This window comes from Anas acuta, chromosome 3 (assembly GCF_963932015.1).
Source record: "Anas acuta chromosome 3, bAnaAcu1.1, whole genome shotgun sequence".
NCBI classification, from domain to species: domain Eukaryota; kingdom Metazoa; phylum Chordata; class Aves; order Anseriformes; family Anatidae; genus Anas; species Anas acuta.
This window is the reverse complement of record NC_088981.1, coordinates 91,511,436-91,529,403: the sequence shown is the minus strand read 5'-3', so window position 1 is coordinate 91,529,403 and position 17,968 is coordinate 91,511,436. Positions and strand designations below refer to the sequence as shown.

The 17,968-nt window shown below is 39.4% G+C and overlaps 1 protein-coding gene across 5 annotated transcripts in view; it reads right to left on the bottom strand.

Moving 5' to 3' along the window:
• The window catches only part of KHDRBS2 (KH RNA binding domain containing, signal transduction associated 2), a 386,008-nt gene extending 372,029 nt beyond the window's left edge, over positions 1-13,979 (bottom strand). The window contains exon 1 of one of the 5 annotated variants that reach the window (XR_011095301.1): positions 13,581-13,979. Coding sequence is in view for 3 of the 5 variants with exons in the window: in XM_068678285.1 (XP_068534386.1) it covers positions 13,581-13,671 (91 nt within the window). In the remaining 2 variants the exon portion in view is untranslated. Of the gene's footprint in view, positions 1-3,064; positions 3,222-13,580 lie in introns of those variants that run through there. The other 4 variants (XR_011095300.1, XM_068678285.1, XM_068678282.1 and 1 more) reach the window with 4 other exon arrangements.
• Between the last annotated feature and the right edge of the window lie 3,989 nt (positions 13,980-17,968).

Here is a 17,968-nt window from a genome sequence, read left to right as displayed (position 1 = left end):
ATGTATTTTTGGAGACCACTGAAGAAAGCCTGTCACTTTCAATTGAGTAGCAAATAGAAAAAGCCATACCCAAAGTACCTTAATAACTTATTTTCATTCACACACTATTTTCTACTAAAATTCCATTCTTCTATCATAGCTGTTTGAGGCAGCCTGTGCTTCCCTACTTATCTGTTACATTACAGAATGAAGGTTTGCTCAACAGGAATGGGGTAACAAAGGATAAATCCTTTATCTTGTGTGAAAAGAAAGGGTAATCCTGAAGAAAATGAAATGAAGTGGGACTCTGAAGATGCACAAGCAGTTCCCAACCTGATCATAGATTTCCTCTACAACTTTGTAGAAGTAATTTAATCTCAATGCCACCATTCTTAATCTCTGAAATTACAGTTCCTTTTTCTGTTTTGTCGAAAACATGCATGACAAATGCTTGTATAGATGCAGAGATAAGCACCACAATTGCTGGTATTTAACTACAAGCGTACAAAAAAATACATTTATACATACTGGCTATACAACAACATCATGGCCCAAGAGGATGACCCCTGCTCCTTTTGTCACATCTCAGCCAAACTGAGGACTACTTTTTCGCTTCTGCAAACTTATGATCTAAAAACTTTTAATATCATTTAGCTGCAATTAATACTTAACATATTTTGTACTTGAATGTGTAAGTTTGTTGTGTTTTTTTTTGATTGTTTTTTTTTTGTTTGTTTTGCTGTTGTACAAACCAATTAAAATATGTAATTGTTGACAATGTAGAAGAATTTGTGTATCATCTAAGAAAGAACACATTATCCAATAGCAGGAAAGTTAAACCATCTTAGATAAGATGAGAAACTGGAATTAGAATCTGGAGAAAGACTTGGAAAGTGTTTGAAGACTGTATATTAAGTTTTGATGACACAGCATTTATTGGGTACTAATAAATCCAACCACTTCAGATTACAGATACAAGGTATATTGCTACTGTATTGAGAAGCCAACCTCACATGAGAAGAGACTGGAGGGGAAATAAAAGGAGCATGGAACTAGAACAGCACAGCAATACTCAAGCCAAGATGCAATACATCCAGTGGTGTCTTGCAGGAAGATCCATTTTTGAGACTGAAGACAATAAAACCTTCATAAAATAAGCAAACACCTGAAGATTCTGAATGTCCACAGAAAGAGCCGGTGTGCCAGGTTAAGACTCAAAAAACAAGTATTATGACTGGGAGAAAAAATTAACACAATAAATTGAACAGAGATCTCTGTGGGAAAGAGACAATAACAATTATCTGTGGTCCCCACCTCAGGTGTTTAAAGCAACAACTGAGGAACACTCCAGTCTGATGCATACAACAAGCTTTGTCCTAATAAATTCACAGTTCAAGGTTCACACTGACATGAACTAATGAACTAATTCATCCTGAGGATTTTCATCTGTAGAAGGAAGGAAAAGTGAAAAAAACACCACAGTCTAACTTAAAATACTGACCACATCAATCATTACATGTAAATGAAAAAGTCTGTACTTCTGAACCTGGGAGTAAGCCCCAGCTCTGATGTAGACTTGGCTGGATCCAACTCAGTGCTGTGACAAGACTACAACACAGCATTACTTTTCTCTCCATACCAAATCCTTGTTTCCTTGAGGAAGAAGCCAAGGCATGTGAGAGGGAAAAAAGCAGCTATATATTCCAACAAGTAGATTGGCCTAGGCAACCAGGGGACTGCAGTTACACATCTGCCCCAAATAAGATATAAGCTGCACTTATCTACAAGTGTCAATGCTAATAACAGGAAGACAAACATTTTAGTTAGTTCACACATTTCATATCTCTAGCAGCTAACCAACCCAGACAATAAAAAAATCTTACTGCATTTTATCTTGTCCTAATTTTTACTCCATTGATGTTTTAGACCAGTGAAGGAACCTGAATTATCCTTTACTGAATGCTGCTTTAAGTATTTAAGCTAGCCAGAAAAAAAAAATAAAAATAAATATGCTGTACCATAGCCTTCCAATATTTTATTAAATGTAAGTAATTTTAAGCATTCATATTAAGATAGGAAAATTAGCATTTATTGAAACTTAAATGACCCAGTTAGGGTCATTGTAACTGTTTTCTTTTATCAGGCACATCAGTAAAATGCAAAAACTGATATTACCTTAAAGCAATCTAATCTCACAAGTGCCAATCAAGTCCTTTTTCTTTAACCTACTGCTTTATATAATCTTTGTACTATTTACAGTTTGAAGTTTTTGTCATCTCTTTTTTTTTGTTGTTTGTTTCAGTTTACTGATAACATGTTACTTTTAAAGACACAGGAAAACCTGCTGCTTACATCACTGTGAAGGCTGTTACTCTCTACTCATGTAGAGACTACAATAGAAACTTTTTCCAAGTTAATCTCGTCATACCTCTTCTTTCTTCTCTGAAGTCCCATACAGATGGATAAAATGCTAACCATCATCTCATCCTTAGCTGAGAAGTTATTTCATAATTGCAACTTGTGTACTTTGAACCACATTTCTGTCAGAAGATGAGATACATTTAACTTAAGGGACACTTAAGAAGGTTTAGAAATTTAAACACCTGTGTAAATTTATCTCAATTGATATACGATATGCAGGAGTCACTTTTTTAAAAGTAAACCTTGAAGTGCATATCCCCATGAGATAAACAATCTTTTCAAAGCACCATTAACACAGTTACACCGAATTATCCACTCCATACTGGGGTATGCACAAAGGGTTATGGTCTACAGACATGAATAATTAAATCACAGAAGTAAAGATTTTTCCCTAAGATAATGCACTACTGTACCATTATTTTTTTTTTTTTTGGTAGGAAAATATATACACACAGGAACTATTTATCTACATGTATGGATGAGTGTATAGTAAGTTGTTAGAAGTGAAGTATAATCACCTACATAAGCACTATAGCCTTTTAAGGGGAAAAGAGTTCCCAATTTAATTTTCTTTCTCACCTCTTTGATGTGCCCTGCTCTGTCTTTCCAAGTTTCTCCCTACCTACTGATCCTCCTCTCTACTAAAGATACGTTATCCACTCACCTGACTTTCTTCTCACCGTAATTTCTTCTGTTTCTGACATTCTTCTCCAGTAAAGCTGCCAGCTTTACTTCCAACTCAAGTCTCCATGGAAAAAATTAAAATTAAAAAACTCAACTGAGGTTGTGGGGATAGTAGAGGAGTATAAAACAGAATGAAAGTGGCTGAGGAGTGGAAAGTTCTCTAATTATATTAACTGCTTGGAGCACAGCTGGGGGAGATGTCAGGTGCCAGGGGAAGGCAATGCAAATGAAAAAGCTGGAGGAGCTGTACTAAAACAACAGAATCTGGACAGTTCTTCTCAGCTGTAATGAGGCTACTGAGATAAGCAAATAAAAGGGCTTACAAGCTTGAAGCTCATAACACTGATGAAAGATCTAATGCAATGCTTGAATGGTTATTACCTGAAGAAAAAAGCAGACAAGCTTTATAAGTAGAATTGTAAGGTGTTCAGTGTAACAGTATTACTTTTTAAAATAGAAAGAGTAAACAGATTAACTGATAATATTATAATATGTACATGTATATGTATAATGTATATTATAATAATATGATAATATTAACTGATAATATTTCAAGAGAACTCTAAAGGTTAAAAGGAAAAATCTCAGTTGCTGTTTAATATAAAATTGGGAGCATCTCTGCAACATATTGTGTTGAATTCCTGCATAATGTAATTATATATATGGCACAGACACCTATAGCATCCCTAAACACGTGAAATACAGCAGTGTTGAAATGATAATTATTCACAGAAGCTTTTCAAAAAGACTTGAACCTCATCTTAATTTCTTAAATAAATGGATAAGTGTTTTTCAAATGCTTATCAGCAGCTTTGATATATCCATTTTAGATGAATAAAACTTAATTGAATGCTTTCAGAAGTCCTCACTGAAGTTCAAAGGTTGGAGATTCCTGTCACAAGTTTCTTCAAGCTAAAGCAGCTGAACATTTTATACCTATTAAATAAGGTGTGTTTGTTTTTTTTTTTTTCATTTTTCTTTTTCTGTATTGCTACTCTCCTTTATTACTGCAACAATTTGCCCTTGTTTTTCTCTCATTTTTCCACCATTGTTTTATTTTCTGTTCCTTTCCTCTCGGTTCCTCCCTCTTTTTAATTATTCATAAACCTTTAAAGGCCACGAGAAGGGACAGAGACAAATTGTCAAGCAGCAGAAAGCTGCAGCCAAAAATTGGTATTAGTCCCGACTTAATTTCCAACTCAGGACTTCTTAGTGTTTATACAGTTGCAGAATCAAATCAAGCTCATGCTTCATGTTTAAATCAAGCTGGTCCATTTCCATTTTCTAATGTGATATCTCCTTCCACCCCCACCACAAGAAGCACTCAGACAGCTGACAGTACAAACGGTTCCTCATTATAAAAGCATTACAATCAAAATCTTTGAAGCAATGAAAGTGCTTATTCTCGTAATTCCCTTGCACCCAACATATTTCAGATTATTCATAGACTTTGGGACAGCAAGAGTACTTTAACACTGGAACTGATGGTTTGTGCATACAAACTATTGCATAACCTGGTAACCTCAAAGTTTAGTTCTTATGGAAAAAGAAAGGTAACAAAAATGTAACGTGAGCACCTGTTTTGTGACATTCCCGGCTTACTTAGGGATCCCTTTCTTTTTCCACTAATCAATAAAAGTTTCTTATAGCATTTTGCAACCTGTTCTGTTTGTGTCTATACAATTTGTAGCAAATAAAGCCACACCAGTGGCTTTACAGCAGCAATACAGCATTTGAGGGACCCCTGACAAACAAAATAGAGTGAATTACAGGACATTCCACAATAGCGTATTTACAGAGACAGGACAATCTTGTTAAACACAAGCATGAAGGATGAGAGAAAAGACCAAGCAATACCAGAACTGAGCACAGCAACCTTTCAATGGAGGCTTTGAGCATAAGAGTAAATATGTGACATGGAGATACAATTCATATATTTATCCTAATCTGCATGTATGAGTAGAAAGTTCTTTCAAATAAGGCTGAAGCTTATGAAACTGAAGTATGAAGCTTACACACAAATATTAGTGAACTAATTGCAAATGTATTGACAGTTCTTCAGTCCCATGCATATACTAGGATAACAAGCATTATTTATCCAAAATTAACTATTTTTCTGAGGAACGATGATCTGAAGACATTGGACAAAAGGCCCTTGCAATTCTCCTTCATGTTATCAGTCCTAAATTTAGCCTCTGAGTGCCAACATAGTCATTTCAGTAATTCAGTAAGTCACTTAAGAGTTTGGTGCTGCTTATTTTAGTAGAGATCGCAAATTATATATATATATATATATATATATATATATATATATATATATATATATATATATATAATCAGTTTTAACTGCAAATTGGTAAGTTAGGGATGGCAACTTCCTAGCTACAGCAAATTAGCACAGTCCTGTGTATTTCGGAAAAATGAAGTCTGACTCTTTCCCAGCTACAGAGTTCACTCCCTGACCACTGAGAATATGTGGCACAATGCCCAGACAGCATCAAGTGCTTACTGTAATCTTAAAGAGAAAATGCCAGAAATGAATTTGCTCAGAAACAATCAGAAATATCAGAAACGTAAGCATTCTGATATTCAGAAATATGGAGCATAAAAATCTTCATTTTAAGAAGTAAGAAGGTAACTAAGTTTTTCAATATCAAAAAGCCATTTCTGAAACATACACAGGGTCCCTGATTTCCTAGCAAGTTCTTTAACTTCAAGCACTTGAAAAACCTTTGGAAAGCTTGCATTTGAAATCCTGAAGGCATTAAATTAGGAGTTATTGTCAAAGTGGGACTTGGTTTGCTTACTCCTGTGTTCGGATTTCCTAGGGGAGCCATTTTTTCTTCTCATTCCCAGTGCTGCTCTTTGGAAGTTGACCAGTTATGAACCACCAGCTCTGATCCTTACATTGTTGTTGTTTTTGTTTTTTTTTTGCTGACAACACTGCTGCCTTCACCAGCTAGCAAATCCAAACTGTTTCTGCAATAGAACTAGCAGAATTTTTCTCCTTACAGATTCAAAGCAGAGATTGTAGATTAGCAGGAACATATAACATATAAATCAATCTTTTGCTGGCTAGAATAAAATATTTTCTCCAATAGCCATATCAATTTCCAGAATTCAAATTATTGTATAAATCAAAAGCTTTTAAGCTTTACATCTCTAGGTGTAACCTTTACTCTAGCCTCAGTTTCTTGTTCTATTGATGCACACTTTAGCAGGTGCATAGAAATTCAAAGGCAGCAGTGACCTGCCCTCTGTCTTTTAGGTTTTGGATCATGCTAATGCAAGAAAAACAAACTGAAAGGCCCACTGCAAGCAGAGCTCTTGAGTTTTTTTAAGATGGCTTTTGTTGTATCATGCTGAACCACATATGACCCTCAAAACTTTTTATCATCTTACTTAAATGTAGATGATCTACCTTCAGCATTACTAGAATAACATTGCCATGAGTTTTTCTTGATAATTTTTTTAGTACTCAAACTAAAAAATGTAATTTTAATAGCAAAAGTTGGAAATCAAGAACAGACATATTATTCCAGGTGATTTTTTTTTCCTGTCTTAATTTACCAAAAGTCTTAGATAATTTATCCTCATAGCTTTTATTAGTTCCACTATGGACAGCCTTTCTAGGATACGGAAGTAGCTGTACTCAGTTCCAGCAGGATTCTAATTAAAATATGACAGAATTTACGGAAGACTGTAATAACCAGGATTATTTTTGTCTGATGATTTAAAAAGAATAATTTTCCAAGAGAAGTAATAAGAATACGTATTTCTTAGGCAGTTATTTTCATTTAGAGATCTCAAAGATCAGACTGAAATTCAGTATTAATTTTCAGCTTCCAGATGAAAGGGTATTCATTGAAGGTACACAGTACAAGGAAAAAACGTCAAATCTCCATCTATTATGCACCTCAGAGCTCTATCCCCATGTCAAGGTTCTTTAGTTGTCTGGTCCTCCACAGTTCTTATTTGATTACACGCCAAAGACTGTACTGTAGCTCCATTAAAGTACCATTAAAGTTTATTCCATTTTATAAACTCTCCACATCCTCACCTATTCTGTTATGGAGCTCTAAATCACAACACCCATCCAAGGGCTGAAAAACGTCATGTGAACAAAAGATGAACATATACCTTCATACTGCTTTGGCAGGATCAGTCCACAAAACAGCTTCTATTACACATGCTTTAAAAACATGTTTTTCTTGGGGATTAATAATTGCTTACTTTTTATCAAGAGTATATATATATATATATATATTTCTCTTAAATATATATATATATACTAAGATCAGCTGTGAGGACATTGAATTTTTCTTCAAATTCAGTAGCTTGTTGAAAAGAAATTTGAACTGAAACAGTTAAAAATTGCCTTTAAGAAAAAAAAAAAAAAAAAAGGCACACTCACCCTGTATTGAAATGCAGGATTACTGCAGTGACCCTGCAGGTCAAGGAAACATTGCTTCATCAGGGCAGTGCCTTCAGCCTAAGGTACAGCTGCCAGGCACAGGAAAGCATGATGTGTTCCAAGCATTGTACAGGAACTACCCAACAACAGCAATATTTATACATTCTGAAATAAGATCCAATATATTGAGCCTGAAACTTATCTCTCAGTAGATATCATGAAAGAGCTTTTTTACTCTTCCTGCATTGCTTAGTGGGCTAGGTAGACATATTTTTTATGTACATGTTTTAGCCTTTCTCAGGAGTCTTATGCACTGGTCACAATTGAACCTATCAGATTCTGTAGGCAACTAGCCTGTTATAGCAAATCTGGTCATCAGTATATGTTGTCTGCATATCGCTGAAACAAGAAAAGCACACATCCAGTGCACAAGAACAGGATGTACCTGATGGTCTAGACTGGCCCTTTCCCAGGAGATGCTGGGACATGAAGCTCTATTTTGGCATGTGGAGCCCAACCATGCCACCTCCTGGTTACAGATGGCTATTATTCCACACATTATGCAGGTATTAAATGCTTGGGAAGTCAACAGTTCATTTTCTATTCAGCTATATAATTAGCTATTCCTCCTTCTCTTGGTACCAGCTGCTTATATCAATTTCTGAATTTCTTCAGCTTAAAAATATCTATTTTGATGCACAAAGGAAGAGAAATGGACAATTGTGGTAAGTGTTCCCCAAATTAATACACCAAGGAGAGTTAGAGAATGAAATAAATTTACTAAAGGAATTCCCACAACAAATAAAACCTCTCTTCTCCTTCCAAGTAAAACATTCATGCTGCCAAAACACAGTGCATTCTGGAGTGTTGCTGAGGCTATGGCTATCCAGATAAGCCTCAGTCTCAGAAAATGCTTTTGACCTTCTCTTAAACAGTTGGTACTAAATTCTACTTCCCACACTGAATCACACCTTAAGCGGCTCCACTGATTCAAATAGCACCATTTAAAGAGTGAAGCACTACTTTTCACATAAGGGTATCAGAATCTAGCTTTCATTTATTGCATTGATATAGTTCCTTCTTTGTAATGAAATTTACTGTGTTTCAAAGGATGTGCTTTCTAAGATCACAGATCAAATGCTCCTAAACACTGCTTCAGATCTCTGCAAGGTAGAGGGTGGTTTTTTTTTTTTTTTTTTTTTTTTTTTTTTTTTTTTTTTTGTAATATGTTCCCCTCATCCCCACCCCCAAGAAGCCTAGCTTTTGTGACTAACAGTGTAGGGTCAACATAAACTCACAAAGGTTGCTTTAATTTACTCAGTCTAATATTTTATGCTATGTTGTTTTTGCTAAAACCAGTTATCCCCTGGGACTTATCTACGTTGCATTCTGCAAGGCCAGACCATTTCCTTAAGATTATGAACACGCACCATGCTGTCATACCACAGTAAAACAACAATTTTCCTTTTAAAAAAACAAAGACTGAAACATACATTCATTTCAAAAGTCAGCACTAGTGACAGAATATCCTTTTTCATTATTCCATATATATTAAGTGCATCAATTGATACATCGTATTTATGTAAGGACTGCCAGCTAGCCCACAAATGGCAACAGAAAGATTCCTATTAACTTCAATAAGTTTTGAATTGACTCTGATACCTAGCACATAGCTGCTTTACTGAAATAAGTACCTTGTATTCATCTAGAGTTTGCACTGTTATCCCCTTTTACTGAATAAGATCCAAATAATAGCTCTGGAAATCTATTTTTTAATGAAACTGATTTCTGAAATACAGGCTCTAAACATCAGCACATTTCCTGAGTCAACTTTCCAGTCATTCACATTGCATTTTGTGAGACAGCAAAGTAAACAATGATTAATATAAAGTGTTCTGTGAACACAGATTTCTTCTCATCAGATATAAGCATCAGGAAAAACAGCAACACAATAAGCAGAAAACTGATGGCTCACAAATTAATATTAATCTATGTATTTACATTAACATTTGATATTAATCTTATTTTACTTCAAAGACTTGAATAGACAGTAAGCTAACAAAATCCGTAAGTATCTTTTCACAAGTAGTTTGTTGCAGCAAACTAAAAAAGTATCAGAGGCCTGACTTTCGCAGGTGACAGGTTTGACCAAGAGCCTTTCACATCTTAGGCTAAGGATACAACCTTAATTTTCTACATCACCAAGATAAATAACTCTCATCACTAAGATAAATAACCTTAAAATTTCCCCAAGGTTTTTAATAGAAACATACGATTATGAACGAAATCTGCATTCGCATATGAAAAGCAAATTAATCTCCAAAAGTCCCCAAAATAAAAGAAGTTCAACGTACATAAAAATATCAGTTGAAATCCTGAACATAAGACATTACATCAGCAGTTTTCAGGCTAGCTAGAACAATTGTTGCAGCCTTGTTGTATGAAAGACATTACTAATGCTCACTGGGTGTAAATGTTAAGTAATTATACATCTTTTAAATAATCATGCCCTGTCCTACAAGGAGCTTTATGAAGCTGAGCTATATGAATCTAACTGACGTGACTGGAGGTTTAACAAACTCATGCTATGCCACATGGAATAATCTAGGGACTTAACTCAAGTTTAGAGCTAAAGGCCTGGCTCTCATTGCCTTCAGAATGCCAACTGACAATTTGAGGTCAATTGTACTGTCATTACATAGAGAGAAATTAGCTACCTCATTACCCGAGTAATGCTGATATTTCCAGGGGGAGAGATGATCTTTCTTTAGTTAGCTCTTTCCAATAGGTCTTTCTCCTATGTGTTTGTAGAAGAAAACAAAGATATGGCTTTAATAATATACAGTACGAGATTTCCAAAGTCACATTTACAAATATAAAGTTGGCTTGTCCCAAGCAACATATAAGCAGTTAACTGACACTTTTTATTAAAAGTGATTTACATATATGCAAAAACAGCGTATGTCAGTCACTTGTTAGGGACTGCAGTGGGATGTAGCACCAGAACAGCTCTGAAATATGGCTGGATCTTGAGATTGTGCTGTGACAAACACAACTCATGCACAAAAGGTACTGCTCAAAGATGCTATCCTCACTTTGACATTTTTCATCTGACCAAGTATTTATCCTGATCTAGCATGTGTGGACAGATTCCATCAGTAGAAGCAGTATGATCTTACTTAAGAAAAAAAAAAAAAAAGCAGTTTACAATAAAATCGTTTAAAACTATCCACAAAACAGTGTGATTCTTTCATCTATCTCTTCCAGGCACAAACATGAAACAATCTGCTACACAGAATGTTACAACTAAAATAGAAAAACCCTCTCCAAAGAGCAAAGATTTGCCTATCCTTCAGGTTTTGGTGACCAGTTACGATTAGAAGAGGTCTTTTGGTTCTATTGCTGACTGGATCATAGTATAAGTATAAATGCTCAATGCGTTTTGCAAAAAGTTTTTTTTTTTTTTTTAAACTAATGCACACAGAGGCAAAAGATCACCATCCATCCACATCACACACATCCTTCTAATAGGAAATATAAATGGCTTTTCCATTTCTAATTATGAAATAATCATAGTATACTAGGAGCTATTCCTACACAAAACAGGTAATGAGTGGGGGGGGGGGGGGATGCAGGGGTGCAGTGAGGGATAACATCTTCTGGCTCAGGTATTCATTTGGTCATTAAGAGGCTGGGTTCATTTTCAGAATTCACCTGTGATATTTAGAGAAGTTGTGTTTTACAATTCACACTTTATCCATAAGTAGCACTAATACCTCTTTTCTCACCTTTGCTTGTTGTCTGATAAGCATGTGCATTCCCTGCCTCAGGAAGCATCCCTGTTCTGTGGGTTTCACCATACATTGCAAAAGGGAGGCTCTAGCCTAGATAGGGACTAATGTAAATTACTTCTACACATCATCTTTCAGTGGTGAGGGTTAAATATCTACTGATTCAAATAGGCATCTGACACTGGACAACCTGCAGAACACAGACACAGACCTAGATTTCAAAAACCATAAGAAATTTGTTTTTAAAATAAGCATAATGAAGCAAAGAATTATTGGGGAGAAAAAGTGAGGTTTTATCTTTACAAGTAAATCTAGTGTCATAATTGAAGCCATGTTTCTGTCATGTCTACTTGCCCTTTTGTGTTTTCACATAGCAGCACGAATCCTCTCAACTCCAGGTTCTAGCTGCTGACATGAAAAATCACAGCACTTCAAGCCAGAGTGAAAGCTTGAGGCTCTCAGCTCTGAAGCCAAAACCTTCAAAGCTACACTTACACATTTTATACAAAATCTACTGGCAATCATGACAGTTTAGTACACCACAAAAGCAACACCTAGTTGCAATTGTGATGTAACTGCTCACGTAGTATTTTTTAAAGAATAGAAGCCCAGAAGCATCATTTCATTGCTAACACATCATAGAAATACAGTATTACAGAGATCCTTGCACCTATTTTCTGGCATCAGAAAAATTCTGCTTTTTCCATGCATTTTCTTTCTATTTATACCCAGCAGCATCCAGTGCATTCACTCGTTTCCTTAACTAGTTTTACTTTAGTGAAACTGTTTCAATAGGTATCATATGTTAGACTCTAAAATGAATCTCTAGAAAGCTTGACAGATGGTGTTTTGAAGGATAATGCCAGGTATCTGGTGTGAATCTGACATTAGCATTCCCTACAGCTTCCACAGACAGCTCACCTTCATCTTTTAAAAATCCACATATACCTAGTCCTCGTTATCTTAAGAGGAAAACAGAAGATTAATCTTTTATTCAGTCTCACATTTGCTCAAAATACAATTTCTGCATGGATCTGACTCCTAGAAATACTCATTTTGGTCTTGTTTATTTTAAAAACTTTACTTTGCACACTTTCAATGATGTCCTTCATGCATTTTCTATCTTTTGCATGCATACACTCAGCAGATACCTCCCCCCTCTGGGAAAAGACTAAACTGCAAGGTGCAAAAACTACACCCCTGTAGGAAATACAGACTTTTATGTTTCTTGTAGTTTTATTAGAAAAACAACCATAAAAAGTAATACATCTGTCGCTTCAGCAGCAAGATAGTTATTAAAAAGGTTCACAGAACATGTATTTGTTCACCCTGAATTTCTGAGCTATCAAACAGGAGCACTCCAATAAAACCTGGACATTCAGTACATTCATTCACAATCAATAGAACAGGTATTTAAGGAAGACAATTCACAGACTGCTGACACAGGGAAGGACATTTACTGCCAGCATAATAAGTTTTAAATAGTTTGATTGTACCTAAAACGTAACAGAACTTTGGAAGTCATTCACTTCTCCTGACTGAGGTGATTTGAATTTGTGACTCCCTCAAGGGCCTATCCATAGGTTTCTTGCCTTGATCTCATCTAAAGGCTCAATAGCTTGTCTTGCTTTATGTATTGTCCTTTGTCACTTCTTTCCCAGATTTAACTGGGATTTTTTAAATGACTACTAGGGGCCTCAGAAGAAACAGAGAAGTGTGAGGGGAACTCACTGGGTTACACTTCCGTGGAAGTTGAGGCACTGTACTACAAGGCCTACATTCAATAACTACACCGAGCAGTTGTCTAAAAACCCACGAAATTGCAAACTTTCTGAATATTCCCTGAACCAGTTCGACCAAAGTGAGGTGGGCAGGATTAACTAGAGCGCAGAGCCAAACGGTACAAGCAGCATATCCCGGATCACAACATGAATCCAAACGAAGATCATCACGTCCTGGGCAAAACTGTGGCGCTAAGCTGATGAGCCACATGCCACCAGCGCCCATCGCAGTGCCCTATGAGAGGCTCAATAGCGCCAGCAGCACCACAGCCTCGTTCCTCGAACCCAGGGAACAAGCCGCGATGAGCTCCCCGAGAAAGAGGAGCCCTAAAACGCAATCGGGAGCCCCGCAAGCCCTGCCTGCCCAGCCCCACCAGGGGAACCGCCGGTCGCCGCTCCCACCGGGGAGGCTCCGCGGGAACCCCCCCGGGGATGGGATGGGATTGGGAGGGAACGGGATGGGATGGGATAGGGGGCGTTGGGCCGCGTCGGGCGGCAGCGGAGCCTTACCGTCGGCAAGCAGGCGCATGGCGTGAACAAAGGAGGGATCCAGGCTGTCCTTCTCTGCCATCAGCTCGGGCAGGTACTTCTCCTGCTCCATCTCCTCGGGGCCGCGCCGGCTGGCCAAGCCGGGGGCGGGCTGCGCGGCCGCCGGCTGGCTCCGCGCCTCTGGCCGCTGCCTCCTCCTCCTCCTGCTCTTCTTCTTCTCCCTCCTCCTCCTCCTCCTCCTCGCCCACCTCGCTCGGCGCCCCGCAGGTGCGTAGCGCGGCGCAGCCCCAGCCGCCCCCTCCCGCGGCGGGGCGCTGCCCTCGCCCCCCCCCGGCGCCGCCTCCCCCCCTCACTGCGCGGGGGGCGGGGGCCGTACGCTTGCCGGGCTCCGTGCGCCTCGCACTGCTCGTTCCCACCCGGCCCCCCCCCCACCTTCCTCTTCGTCCTCCTCCTCCTCCTCCCCGCCCGCCAGTGAGCGACCCGCTCCCCCCGGCCGCCTTAACTAGGGAGGCGGGGCGAGGCGGACCCCCCGCCCCGCGGCGCTGCAATTGGTGGGGGACGCCTCGGAGGGGCGGGACCCCGCGGGGCAGATCGGCGCCGCTATTAGCTGGCACCGGGGGTGGGAGGAGCGCCGGGGAGGAGGGCGCGGGGCTGGGGGTGCGGGTGTGTGCGCGTGTGTGTTTGTGTGTATGGATGGGTGTGCGTATGTGTGTGTGTGTGTGTGTGTGTGTGTGTGTGTGTTCGAGTGGCCGTGCGTGGCCGTGGGAGCCTGCGGGAGCATGTGGGGTATGGGCGTGTGCATGCGTGTGCCACTGAGTGTGCCTGTGTCTTGGCCGCGCCGCTGTGTCCGTGGCCCTGCTTCCCGGGGGTGCCCGCGGGGGGCACGAGCACGTGTGCTGCGGTGGAGGTGCGGGTGCGTGCGTGGGTATCTTGTGTCTGTCGGGAGCGACGGCCGTGCGCCTGTCTGCGCCCCTGTGTCTCGGCGTGCCTCTCCGCGTGGGCACACCTGCGGCTGCGTGGGGGGCTCTGGGGCTGTGCATGCCCGCCTGGGACCGTGGCTGTCCATCTGTCCGTGTCCGCATGTCTCTCGCCGGAACGTGGCGCCCACACCCGACCGAGGCGGGCGCTGTCCGTGGTGCTGAACCCCCACGGAGGCTGTCCGAGGTGCTGAAACACCACAGGCGCCGTCCGTGGTGTTGGAACGCCCACGGGCGCTGTCTGTGGTGCCGAACCATCCGGACGAGCGCTGTCCGTGGTGCTGAAGCCGCGTCCGACACTGTCTGTGGCGCTGAAATCGCGGCCAGCCCGAGGCGCCGGCGCTGCCCTCGGCCTCCCGCCCCATCGGGCACGGAGCGGCTTCACCGGTCTCTGTCCCTCTCCCCGTGTTCCCCGGCCTGCCAACTCTCTGCGGGGACCGGGGAGGTGCCCTGCTAACGGGGTGTGGCCTCGGCAGCATGCCCGTGCTGGAGCTGCGAGACAGCATCTCCCCTGAGGATGTGATCAGAGCATCAGCAAGCAGGCACGGCTGCTTAAGCAGCGCACTGAAAATGTCTGCCCGCGGCTGCTGTGCACCGCTGGAGACAGCGCAGGACATTGATGGTCCTGAGGGGAAGGGACTATCTCTGCCAGCGAATGCCATGCTGCACCTCCAGGAGTAGCTATCTGCACCTGCCACATCCAAACAGAATTAAAGCTATTGTGCAACTAAAACGTCTACAGTTGGAGTAAATAAAATCGTTTTTACTTAGAGAATTTAGTTGTTTTTAATTAGCTTTCAGTAAACATTTAATATTGATTATATTTTTTCAGGATTTTCCCCCAACAGAAAACTTGGTAGCATGCCTTTGATTTTGAGAGAAAACAAAAGATGCTTAACTGATCTTAAACTGTTAAAACTTCAAGAACCTCAAGAACAAAGTCTACGGCAACAACGTGTTGCGTTATGTTCAATGACCATGTAAAATTATTTCTTAGACTAAGGCTACTAACCTACCATTTATTCAAAACAAATTAATGGCTGCTGCAATAGTATGCTCAGAGTTCTTGTATTACCCACTGCTGTTTGTCTCAAGATATTTTTGGTTATGCTGCTTTGATTTTTTTTTTTTTTAATTTTTTTTTTTTGTCCCAGATGAACAAACAGTCTATAAATTTATCCACAAGGTTTTGAAGACATTGTACAACAATCGTAAAGCAATTAGGTCTGTAAAATTTTCAAAATACACTATAACTGCAGGCAAACTTTACACAATTTCTACTCCATGGACAGTATAATTGATGGACTACAGATGTTTTCAAGAATGTATGGAGAATGTCAGCAACTGAAGTGCTACTATGCTACCATATTTTCATGTGGGAACAATAAATAAATAAATACACGCCTGAGAACTAAATTCCCTGCCAAGAAAGAGAAGGAGGAGGAAAATTTTGATTTCAGGAAACATGTCAAACACTTCAGAAGCAAGGAAGACTGATAACAGAACTGAATGATTTAATTGGCAGTCAGCTTTTCTACAAATTGGGTGTGGACATAAAGGGAAGGCATAGGTTGTTCTTTTTTTTAAAAAAAGAAAACATATAAAATAAAACCAAGCTAAGATATTTTATTAATAATTTACCCTAATCCAATTTACTGCATGAATAGTTCTTCTTTCTTGGTTAACAGTTGAGCAAGAAATGCAGTTCAGAACTGTCTTACTTGAAAGATCACATATGTCTTCAAAGAATGAGCTTCTTTCCATCAGAATAAATCAGGCTTCTGTTCAAAAAGACAGAAGACTGGTGATAGGTGTATTCTCTAAAAGTATCCTCGAGACCACTTTAAGCCATCCTGACTCAGAAGCCGTACTGGTCTGGTAGCCTTCAAAACTTACCATATGGTCATGTGTACAGAAAAAAAGCTTGAGGGCTTTCCATCTGTAGTGTTAGAAGAATAGTACTTCCTTCAATTATTGGAAGTTTTGATTTAATCACCTTGAAATTTATCAAGCAGTGGGAAGTGCTACATTCATCAAAATATTTTTTCAGGTCAAAGGAGTAGAGAGCAGGTTTGCATGCAGATCTTTTTAGAACAGAAAGATATAAACTGACTTTCAGTGACACTTAGGCTGCAAAACCATTGAGATGCTTTTCTCAATTTTACCTTAAACCTCATATATATATATATATATATATATATATTTATCATTAAAATCTGTCAGTTAGGAAATATAGACCTCAAGCATGACTTCATTGCTAGCTGGAGATCAATTTTTTTTCATAGCTACTAAAAACCAAAGACACATTTTACAACTTTTTCATTTGAAGTGTCAAGCCAAATTAAAGTTTATCTGTACTGTATTTTATTACTAAGTCTGATAATTAACTGGATCAGAGCATACCAGATTATAAATTATTTAAAGATAGAACAAGTAACTGACTACGTAAATCACCATGTATTTTTACCAATGCCAACTATATATACTAAATATATCACCAGGGATTTTTGTCAATGACAACTAAATATACCTGCTGGGTATTATCATGTAGCACTGAAGTCAAAAGGCAGTGGAAGCAAACAATTGGAGGAAAAATCTCCAAACTTTCCAAAGGCTTATGGTAAAAAATATGAAGACTGTTGGAGGGCCAGCACAGTGACAATGACTTACCCTTTTAATACATCACATTTAAACCACTATATTAATTTATATGAACACGTTTATTTATGGCATGTGAGTACACATAGGATGTAATGCACCAAAGATCAAATTTGTCAAGAATTTTCCATTTCAGATATTCCATTTGTTTTCAAATTTCTTCTCTGTTTCACCTGTCTTAGGTAAGATTAAAGGTCATCTTGTTCCTGAACTGACTGTCGATAAGGTTTAAAAACCTAGGAAATTTCTCCTGTCACCTGTTTCATCCTGTCGTCTAATCACATCCTTTCCTTAAAGTGGAATTATAATTGATAAATGATGATATAATTTAATTATATAAAGAAGCAACAATACATATACAAGATGGAGGGAATGTCTCTTGACTTTAACTCCTTCTTAGGATACGTTCTATATCCAGGCTTCATCTGATCTCTGCACTCTGACCTGTGAATACTAATCTTTGGATGATGTGGATCACTGGTTTGTTATGGGGCACATTGACACATGGGCTGTTAATGCAAAGCTCATTTCCATGTACATGTAAGAACACTGGGATGGTGCAGTGGGCTTCGTCCAGTGGTGGGTTCAACTGGAAACAGCTGTGTCCACCACAGGGCAGCCCCAGCCCCTTCTCACAGGGATCACCCTGCAGCTCCCACTGACAATAGCTTCACATGTTGTACTTCTGAAAGGAAACGTCCATTAACAAGTTCACTGTAGATCTCCTTCAGACTAACACTGTGTGCAGCAAAAGGCTCAGGTTTATGGTCCAAC